This window comes from Atta cephalotes (genome assembly GCF_000143395.1).
Source record: "Atta cephalotes unplaced genomic scaffold scaffold00018, whole genome shotgun sequence".
NCBI classification, from domain to species: domain Eukaryota; kingdom Metazoa; phylum Arthropoda; class Insecta; order Hymenoptera; family Formicidae; genus Atta; species Atta cephalotes.
In genome coordinates, this window is record NW_012130082.1 from 1331365 (window position 1) to 1342084 (window position 10720).

General features: G+C 30.5%; 4 protein-coding genes across 5 annotated transcripts in view; 1 reads left to right on the forward strand and 3 right to left on the reverse strand.

Moving 5' to 3' along the window:
- LOC105618870 (group XV phospholipase A2-like) overlaps nt 1–1842 on the reverse strand; it is a 1998-nt gene extending 156 nt beyond the window's left edge. The window contains exons 1-6 of the mRNA XM_012200402.1: nt 1737–1842; nt 1241–1383; nt 923–1157; nt 575–802; nt 217–388; nt 9–126 (exon numbers count right to left, since the gene is read on the reverse strand). Of these exons, the coding sequence (XP_012055792.1) occupies nt 9–126; nt 217–388; nt 575–802; nt 923–1157; nt 1241–1383; nt 1737–1842 (1002 nt within the window). The remainder of the gene's footprint in view (nt 1–8; nt 127–216; nt 389–574; nt 803–922; nt 1158–1240; nt 1384–1736) is intronic.
- Nucleotides 1843–3677: 1835 nt separating this feature from the next.
- Nucleotides 3678–5288, forward strand: LOC105618724 (heat shock factor-binding protein 1). 2 transcript variants are annotated; one of them, XM_012200255.1, is made up of 4 exons: nt 3678–3909; nt 4003–4069; nt 4742–4819; nt 5027–5288. In XM_012200255.1, the coding sequence occupies exons 1-4, from the start codon at nt 3811–3813 to the stop codon at nt 5032–5034; spliced, it is 252 nt and encodes an 83-aa protein (XP_012055645.1). In that variant the 5' UTR covers nt 3678–3810; the 3' UTR covers nt 5035–5288. The 2 variants fall into 2 exon arrangements, with proteins under 2 accessions (XP_012055645.1, XP_012055644.1); XM_012200254.1 differs by lacking the exon at nt 5027–5288 and having other exon boundaries at nt 4742–4993.
- A 101-nt stretch (nt 5289–5389) lies between these two features.
- LOC105618723 (protein FAM92A1-A) lies at nt 5390–7514 on the reverse strand. Its single transcript, XM_012200253.1, has 8 exons — nt 7483–7514; nt 7276–7377; nt 7027–7155; nt 6506–6686; nt 6047–6271; nt 5901–5933; nt 5594–5755; nt 5390–5521 (listed from the first exon to the last, which is right to left on the reverse strand). The coding sequence occupies exons 1-8, from the start codon at nt 7512–7514 to the stop codon at nt 5390–5392; spliced, it is 996 nt and encodes a 331-aa protein (XP_012055643.1).
- Nucleotides 7515–8383: 869 nt separating this feature from the next.
- On the reverse strand, nt 8384–10357 carry LOC105618722 (secretion-regulating guanine nucleotide exchange factor). The gene is made up of 5 exons (XM_012200251.1): nt 10331–10357; nt 9541–10111; nt 8931–9182; nt 8683–8847; nt 8384–8553 (listed from the first exon to the last, which is right to left on the reverse strand). Exons 1-5 carry the CDS (start codon nt 10355–10357, stop codon nt 8384–8386), a joined length of 1185 nt encoding a protein of 394 aa, XP_012055641.1.
- Between the last annotated feature and the right edge of the window lie 363 nt (nt 10358–10720).

Here is a 10720-nt window from a genome sequence, read left to right on the forward strand (position 1 = left end):
AACTTTTCTACTGTGTCCACTTTGTTGCCGTATAAACAATGTACTGCAACACCTGGTGCCGTAAAATCCAATTGATATTTCTCATTGTCTTTTCTGAATTCCCAAGCGTTAGGAACGTCTATGTCTCTGTAAATGAAAATATCTTTAAAAATATTTGCGGAAAACAAAATACAGCAGATATATATATATAATAATTGTCTAAATAATACACTGTACATAAAATATTGTTGTAAATTGCTCAATGTATAGTTTTTCTGATCCGATTGCACCAAAATCTCTGTGTCTTTCCAAAGTAGTTTTGAAGGTAACAACCATCCTAGACTTGGACTCGTTATCTGTTCGTCTCTTAATACACTTTCACGAAGAAAATATGCACCTAAATCATCTCCTGTATTAGATACATAAAAATGTGTATGTAAAGCATTATATCTCATAAAACAAGATAATAGTTGAAAAATTTTTATTATACTATTCTGAATTCAAGTTATCTGTTAATTTATCAATAATTCAACAATAATTGATTATTAATCATTGCAAGTGGACAAGATTATACAAATAAGATTGATACGCTTACCAATGGCAAATACTTTAACAGCCTTGACAGATCCTGCCCATACAGCACTAAGTGTGATAAAGGCATTTATGTATTTATCCTTCCATTTTTGACTTTGACGTTGTAACATTATAAGAGTCATAGGTCCACCCATGCTGTGAACCAGTAGCGTCACTGGCGTATTATTATTCATTATATACGTTTCTTCGACTAAAGTTTTCAATTTAGTAAAGAATTCTTCATTTTCGCCTGCAGTTTAAGGTCTTTATCTCGGTAAATTTGTAGTACAATCAAATAAAATAAATGATACTAAATGCTAGCATGTAATGCCTGTACAAAACAATTTATAGATATCATCTTTCTACATACTAGGTCCTTTTCTGAAATCATAAGGTGCACCACGTATCGATAAATTCCTGATGTATCCTAAATCGTTTACCAACATATTTCCAATGTCCTTGAAATACGAGCCTGGTGAGGCCCTGCTGGGATCTATATATTCAACTACAAATGGATTACCCCATCCCGGTATCCTTATATCTACTCCAGGTTGATTGCTAGTGGTCCTTGTCACATTATCATAATTCAATTTAAGATTATCTATCTGTAATAGGATTAAAAATTACTTTCAAATTATTTAGCTAGAAAAAGACTAGAGCTATGCATGATAAATCAAAATGATCGTACAAAGCAATCTATCACGACAGGTACAAGCAGTTCCATGTTCAGCCACAAGTTAAAATAATCGTTGGATATTTTCGCGCAGATATAATGCACCACTGATGACTTGTTAATCCTTGCCTCGACCTGACTGCCGCCATCACCTGGAACTGGAATATCATTTTCCTTCGTAAGTAGACGCGCTCTTTGCAACGTCTCAATAAGTTGATATCTTTGAAGTTCTATGACACTACGATAAGAGTCACATCATCAAAGGAGAGAATCATACAAAGCGGCACTTCAGAGCCGTTTCGAGCCCTAAAGTGCAGACAGAAAGGACATGATAACTTTCGGCGAATAAACGCTTTCAAAAATATCTTATACACACATCACGGACTTCTAAGGAATATCCTAAAGATATCCACAGGACGTCTCTACCCTTCCTGAACATCTTAAGGATACTAAGATGTCTCAGATAAAATATGATGTGTATGGACAATAATAAAACGCTTTTTTGACTTACCCAAAATAATGGGCGATATTTGTTTAGTTTTGGCGTGCCAGGATCTCACCAGTTGCATAGCGAGTGAGAGAACAATTATCACGCTCAGGAGAGCTGCCAGGCGCATTGTTTGTTCGCAGCTACGATTTTAAAACGAGGCGGATTTTCACAAGAAAGAAATACGTGTATCTTGGAAATTAAATGAACTTGACTGTTATTCAATGAACAATTTCTTTTCTGTCTTCTCCTGATCTAACAAAACAGAAATATCCTATGCTCGTCACTGTTTGTTTGCTCCAGTTACGATAATCAGCTGATATCGCCTCATGCGTCGAAGTAGACGACATTTGTGATCAGCGACAGCCAATTGAAGTGACGGACGAGGACAAAAAGATTAGGGGATTCGCACAATAAAAGGAATAGGAAATAGAGAACAGAGAATAAGAATTTTAATCTATCAGAAATCATGTTTTGTGGAATACATAGTTTCTGATAGGTTGAAATTCTTATTCTCTGTTCTCTGTTCCCTGTTCCTTTTATTGTGCGGAGCCCCTTATTCTATTGGCATCTTTCGTAAGCATTGTTCTGATCGATCGTAATTGCCTCCTGTATTTGCGTATTTGAAAAACATGTTATTAGACGGAGCGATTTAAATTATCGATAAACGCAAGTTTAATGACGTTAAAGAAGAAAAGAGTAAACACGAATTTCGTTGTTGCAATTACGTAAACAGATTTACGTTTCAGATTAGATTTTATTATTCTTTTTTCCGAAATGCTTTGTTTTGTGTAAAATAAAATGTACAAGGACATAAAAGTTGAAATAAACAGATTTATGGTCAGTTTATAGTTCCATTACCGATTTTGCAATAAGCCTCAATTACGTCAGAAATCAATCAAACAAGTCAAAGACAAACAAGTTTGAATACGGAGCATAAAATATTATTTTAAATATACATATGATTGATTCATCAATCATATGACTATAAATTGACTCGTATAGAAGACTCGTATATGTCACGTTTTAAATTGCCTTCGTCAGCATATATTTGTTCTCATTATTTAAGGTTAATTTAAAAATAAGCTCTAGTTTCTTTATAATATATACACATGACAAGCAGTTTTTTTCTTATTTGTAAATCTACATAAATCTACACGTGTCACACGTTGGCAAAATAAAAATCAAGAGTAACAAAAATATAAACAAAATTTTTTTAGGAAATTTTTAGTATATTTATTTATTTGACTTTTAAATGTAAATTTTTATTTTTTCGTCCACATGATTAAAACTCCTACAGCACAAAAAAGTTGCTGCAAATTCTATGCTGTATATTAGGAAGTAGAGATAAAAAATCTGAGTAAAAAATTGAGTAAAAATCAATTCTTTACTTTCTCAAACAGAACAAGTCAAATAATAATGTCAAAATATTAAAATAAATTGAAAATGATAATAAATTGAAAAATGATTTTTAATAATTATTTTGGAATCATTTTGATATCATAATAATTGTTCTGCTTAGATTTAGTCTTGAAAATTATTTACTTCGATTTATTTTCTTTGGATATATGGTGACATATATTATTATATGTTATTCTAAAATTAATTTAAAGTTTTTGCATTCATCCAAAAGATTTTTGTGCAAAAATAGTTGTAAACAATGAAAATATAGTACTATTATCTATTATCTATTTTCGGAGTTCTGATAAAAAATTTTTTTTTTATTGTACAAATTAATGTTCAATTTGCTAAGTTTTTATTTCTAATTGCAAGCAAAAATCTTGATTTTTTAAAAAAATTTCTAATTAAAGGAAAAAGTTGCAATAAAATTTGTGCAATAAAAAAAACAACATTTGAAAATTTCCAGGTTTCACATCATTCATTATCGGTGTCTCGTCAACGTCGGGGATCGAACGAGTACATTGTTGGATCAATTGACGGTGCTTAGCACCGATCGACACTAAAGACTGCGAGTGAGCACACAGTGGATAAATAACTAGATACGGCGTCGTCGCACGCGTCTGCTCGGGAAGATCCATTGCGTTGGACCGGACGAGTCGAGCTTTAATCCTCGTTTCCTCCGGTTAAAGCATCGAGGATGGCCGATGTCAAACAGGATCACAAGGGCGAGGACGTTGACAGCTATGGGATGGGCAATAGCGCCGACCCGAAGAACATGCAGGAGCTGACGCAATACGTGAGTCCGCGTATTTACGCACAGGATGACGGTGACGCATCCAGGGACGATCCGTCGCGATGCGACCCTGACGCTACGTTGACTCCTTTACAGGTGCAAACGCTGTTGCAGAACATGCAGGATAAGTTTCAAACCATGTCTGACCAGATCATAGGAAGAAATATCCTTTTTTTTTCTGTTTAACCTAAAACGGTGCTGCAAGCTGTTGAAGCGGCATTTGTGGAAAAATCTGTGTTGACATTTTATCATGTAACAGGGCTTGTTTCTATTAGTGCACGTCAAGTTTTTTGCTGTATTGCCAAGTAGTTTATTTATCTCTAAACGTAAGTAGTAAAAAGCATATAACTGTTTTTTATAACTGTTTTTTTTATTATTAATTTTGTACGAGTCATGCTTCTGTTTCAATAATTAGGAAGGAAACTTTGTGCCTATATAACTTTAAAGTTTTATTGGCATATGCTTTTCCAATTAGTTGTTTATAAGAGATTAATAAATCTATTTTTTTTAGCTGAATTTCTTGCATGGTTCATCTACTTTTTTTTCATGTTGAAAAAAAAAAGAAAAAAACGAGCCACTCAAGAAAGTCACAAAAGTTTAGGTAAAAAGAACCTGATATATGTATTGTTTGTATATAAATATCTTCAACTATATTAATTTTTTAACTGTTCAAGACCATCCTTTATTTGATTATTAATTGAATTAAATATTATACAAGTGAACTATATTCACTTATTTATTATAGTATTATTCATAAAAGTTAACGTATGTTTATTTATAGTATTAATAATTGTTACAAATATATAATTATTATAAGATCCTTAATAAGAAATACTAGATGAAATGGGTAACAGAATAGACGACCTGGAAAAGAATATCGCAGACCTAATGACACAAGCAGGAGTCGAAGGAGGTGATAAATAAGCTCATTCTTTCTTCAATGCACTCATCTATAAGTAACAACTTATCTAAAGTATCTAATAAAGTATCGCTGTACTTTATTGTCATGGAAAAAAAATGTATACAGATAGTGAGATCACCATCCTTTTGTTACAATACAAAAAATAAACTTACACTTTTTTAGAAATATATTTTGATATTATTTCAATTCTCGTTTCAGATAACTGAGATATCGACTAAATCAATATAATAATTAGGTTACTTAACTTCAATGGAATGCGGGTTACATTGGTTCTTATATATTATCTTTATCTCAATGTTTCTCTTATCTCTTTAAAACAATATTGTGCATCTACAAGGACGCTTAAATTAATACAAATAAGCAAGTGTAAGAAAATGTTTACTTTGTTTGATTCAATCTGTAAGGTATGCGATATATTATAGATGACATTAAAGACTTCTGACATGTAGGAATTGCTGGAACGGGTCTGAGAATGAAGTGTTTCTTTACTTTGTATCCAGTGTGTTTTGACACTCTTTTCTAAAAAGATAAAAATGCAAAATATTAAAAGGATGATTGAAATTACATAGATTTCTGCCTAGTTCTCACAGGCTTCTCTCGAATTGATTCTGATTCCGTTTCTTCTGTGCTGTCTGGATATTCTTCAACTTGAACTGACTCTGAAGAATTTGTGTACGCAGTTCGTATAGAATCCTAAAATTTGGCACATTAGAATCCAAAATTAAAACTATAGAGCAATATGTTCAAATAATATTTTGCACCTACAGCAGATTCGGTTCCTCGATTAGCTAATTTCTGTGATGCCAAAGGCGAAGATGCGAATCGAGTGGCTAAGTTCGTTAACGAGTAAGCCTGTCGAAATGAAGTTCTGCCTACCGTGTCTAATCTTGCAACAGAATCGGGAACTCGTAATGTGTCTCGAAATTCCTAAATACAGAAGTAATACTTTATTTGAATAATGATTACAAAATTGCATCAGCATTTAACAGTAAAGTTAATATTGAAATGTCAAGTCTTTCTCATTCATAACAAAATAAAATCATAACAAAATATCAATTTAAAGCAAGTTTACCCCGTTCATTTCTCCTCTCGCATTTTGAAAGTCCTGCATGTTAAAGGATGAACAATATTGACCACCATATTTTGTAAATATAATTCTTTCTTAACTTTAACTAGAGACACAATTTAGAAAAAAATTAAAATGATCTTCTATCTCACCTCAATATCTTTAACTTCGTCAATAGCTGCAACATCTTGATACGCTTTGGTCAGAAGTTCGAGGGCTTTTGTATGAAAGCTCAATTCGACAGTGACAAAATCTAAAAGTATAGATTTCAAATCGTGCAACTTTCGTCGTTCGAATGAGTCGATTTGTTCCTCCAGACCTTTTACCACTCGCGATACTTCGATGGACGCTTTCGTTAGCTCCGACTCAGCTTGAGACTAATATTCTTTTTCAGTTAAAGATTTATAATATAACAAGATATTCTTGAAATTAATTATATTACTTTAAAATTACTTTATTAATATTTTTTTTATTAATATTTTATTAATATTAATATCTTGTTCTTAATTATTAATTTAACATTTTGCTTCATTGTTATGAAAGATATAGAATTAATTAAGTTATAATTAAAATTAACTAATGTTGAAATAAATTTTTAATTATAAGGATACTATCATTTGACGATTTCTGGGATTTCTTTCTCGAACTTTGTCCAAATGTCTTCGTCTTGTAAGTTCTCTGTCGCGTGCTGCAAATGTGTTTTTTACATCATCGCGGGCATGTTTGCAAATTATTGCATATTGCGAAAGAGGTACAATCACTTTGGAATCCAATCTTTGTACTTCCGCATCTCTGTAGAGCAGATCAATAATGTTAAAAGTATAAATCAAAATAATATTGAAGCAAAAAATAAAACGTAATGCAATTAAAATAGCACAGATAAATCAAATGGAAATTATTTAAAAATTTTCTAATAATTTTTCGCAGTCGAGGAATAAAAAGCTGATTTAATAGAAAAAAATAAAGACTTCTATAAATTTTATTATTAATGAAAATAGCAACTATAATTTTTAATTTTTATATTTTTATTGTCAATACTAAACGTAAAAATTATTTACAAAAAAGTTAGTATTTTTTATGCATTATGAAGAAAACGTAATTATTTGAAACAAAATCTAGTTTTACGTTTTACCTATAATCACCGATGACTGATAATGTTGCAGAAAAATTTGCTAGTCCGGCGCTCATTGATCGATTTATAACTTCAGAATCTGCATAAGTTTGTATTATTTTAGCCACTTCATCACTTTTATCACGCAATCTGAAAAAATAAATTAATAAATAGCGAACGAAACGGAGCACATCGTTGTCAAAACAATAGGGAATAAGAATATGTCACTAAGGAAAAATAATCGATATGGTTTGTTGGTCGGAGGAGCACCTGGCAGCTTTTCTGGTGAACGCCGCGAATATTGAGCACAGCTCGGCGAAGTATTTTTCCACGCCAGTTATGCGATCTTGTACAAACTTCGCTTCTTGCTCACTAATAAAAAAATATTTACATTTAATTTAAGGTTTGTTTATGATTTGCTCATGATATGTCAAATGGCGACATAAAAATAAATCACATGTTTTCAATTTAACTTACTACAAGCTGCTTTGAGAACGTGATCGAAGCATCTTTTTATTAAGTATTCTTTAAAAAATCTTTAAAAAATAATTCAACGAACTGTTTTACGTCAAATTTCTTTGCCGCAGAATTATCTCGCGAAGCGTAGAAAACATGTTCTTTGTTTCCTTTCCAATATCCTTCGTTGACAGTTGCCTACTGGCAGGTGGTAAATTGCCGCAGGCAATTGTGAAGTTATACGTGTATTTTCTATACTGTCTTCGAGCTAACTATGCAGGGGGGTTGATTACGAATTTCTGATTATCTTATGAAAGATGGTTCTATCTGACCTATTTATTATAACTTTTTTTATGTTCTATTTCGCGATAATATAATCATTTTTATTATTATTCTGTTAATAAAGATTTGTGCATTTCATAACTTCTGTTTTGTCTATATAAAACAAAATCAGATTGCTTTTATGCATTTACATAAGTTGGATTATTTTATCTTTCGGTAAACTTTAGCTCACTATCTTATTCTTTTATGCTGCTATTCTTTTGTTTTTTCAGTAATAGATAAATTACCGTATAGTTTATCCGAAGATGGAATAATTAGCCCCTAATTTTTATATTAGAAAAATAAAACTAACAGTTAAATCATGTAAAAATATTATTTTTATGCATTTATATTAAATTTTTATATTAGAAAATGAAACTTACGTTATATCTACTGTATATAAAATATGGAAAATGTGGAAAATGAATAAGGAATTTTACATTATTGATTTTACTTATCTTTGCTTTATAATACTGCAATAAAATAACGAATTGATCAGCAATGTCAAGATATATTTATAAAAATACTTTATTGCAGGTACACGATTTAATATTTAATAAATAACAAATTTATACAAAAATTATACAATATAATATCGCAATTAGCTAATGTCTTTTAGCACAGCGAATGAATGTCCTGCGCCAGTACCCACGAGAATGACAACGGAATTAGATGGCACTGAAAGAAATTCTGGCCGTAAAACATTCTCCGTTTTTCCGTTACCACAGTTTCCATGCTCGTTCCAACCCCAGCACAGCACTGCTCCATTATCTATAATTAAATTATTTATTATAATATATATAATATAATAAAATAAATTCCCAATTACATAAAATTGTAATTATTTGACATGTCTTATTTCTTTAGCATTTATACATTTTATCACATATAATAATTTACCGGTTAAAGCAACATTATGCTCCGATCCAACTGAAAGTTGAATGATTTTCGGAATATTTTCTATACACTGAAGTCTCTCTTCCGTAGAAATTTCATTTTGTGATTTCAATAAAAAACGGCCTAATTGACCATAGTCGTTTCTTCCCCACGAAAAAATAATACCATCTGAAATTATATGTATATTTTAATATGTATATAAAAGATTTAATATATGTAGCAAAAACACAAAGTGAATTTAGTTTGTTTACTGCTCAAGATATTTATGTGACTCCAGCCTGTATGAATTTGAATTGGTGTATCATGTTGTATGTTTGAGAGAGGAATACATAGAGGTTGTGATATTCGTGTTTCAGAAAATGTTTTAGAAAAAAATCCCAGCTGTCCGTGCTTGTTATCACCAAAGACATATATATTATATGTTTGTCTTTTTGTTAGGACTATAGTATGATATTGACCACAGATAACATTTTCCACGTTTCCTTGCATTGCCCGTTCTGCAACTGTTCACCTGTGTTTTAATTAAGTGGAAATATTTTCATAATAAATTTTTTTTATAATAAAATGTATTTTCAATAAAACAGTTATCGGCGTGACTATTTAAGTAACAAATGATAAAATAAATGATATAAAATGTGTAAAATTCAACCTAGAAGAATGATAAGTAAATATTGAAACTATAAATATTGAAACTATAAACTATAAAATAATAATATAAAAAACTATAAAAATAATAATATAAAAAATAATAAAAACATATATTAATAAATATTCGAAGAAATTTAATATCTTTAGAATTTTTTAATTCATACATTCATTTTTACAGAATAAAAATTATTCAAAATATGATTTATTATATACCTTTGGTGAATATACCAAGAAAAGTATAAGGTTTCATGGTTTCTGGATTAATCAAACCCAATTGTCCTCTATTATTTGATCCACAAACATAGAGTTCATGATTCTCTGTTACTATGGCGGTGTGTCGCAGACCCATTGAAACATTCTTTATTTTCTTGTCAAATGAAATTTTGCGGGGATGAGATATTGAAGGAAAAACTGAAGGATCTAAACCTAATTGTCCATAACGATTGGAACCCCATACATATAATTCGTCATTCCTTGTTAATGCCATGGAACTGTCCCATCCACAGCAAATATCAATCACTACTTCATGTTCAAGAGCATATATTCTTTGAAATATCAGAATATTTTCTTGTTCAATGTTGATGTTTCCAGCTTGTCCTTTGTTGTTCAAACCACAGGAATAAACATGACCATTCGTATCTAAAATCAATGTGTGTCCAGCACCACCAACAATTTTCCTGATGAGTTCTGGCTTTAAGGAACATCTAGATAAATCAACTTCTTGAGGTAGAACAAATTGCTCAGATAATAAACCTTGTCCAAGTTGACCATGGGAATTTGCACCCTGTAAAAGATATATATGCTCATAATATTAATTTTTCGAATTTTTTATAAATCTGCTATAGAGTTATATTTTGAAAGTTGAAATTTTTGCTTTCACTCAGACATGTACATATATTCAGAAAATCCACAATGTGTACACGCACAATAGAAGTTCTCGTTAACATGACATAACAAAAGTTTGGATATTTTATAATTATAATTATAATTATAATTATCTTACCCATGAAATTAGACGATACGTAAACATTATATTTGAATTATATTCTTTATTAAATATTTTCTTTCTTATAATTCAGAATATATTTCTTTGTATTACTCCACATCCGTATATTTACAAAATGCGACAAAATGCGTCATTTGGAAAAGGCAAATACTCATGAAAAATCACCAATTACACAATTTAGCGTAAAAGTCTTTCTTGGTCGATGAAATATCCAATACAATATTTTGTTAAATGTCTTGTTATTTAGCAAAAATAATATACTATTTTTTTGTTTACACATTTAAATGATTTTATATGCAACAGCCTTTAGTAAGTGCACGAATTTTGGATTAGATATATATGTGTGTATATATATATATATATATATATATATATATATATATATAT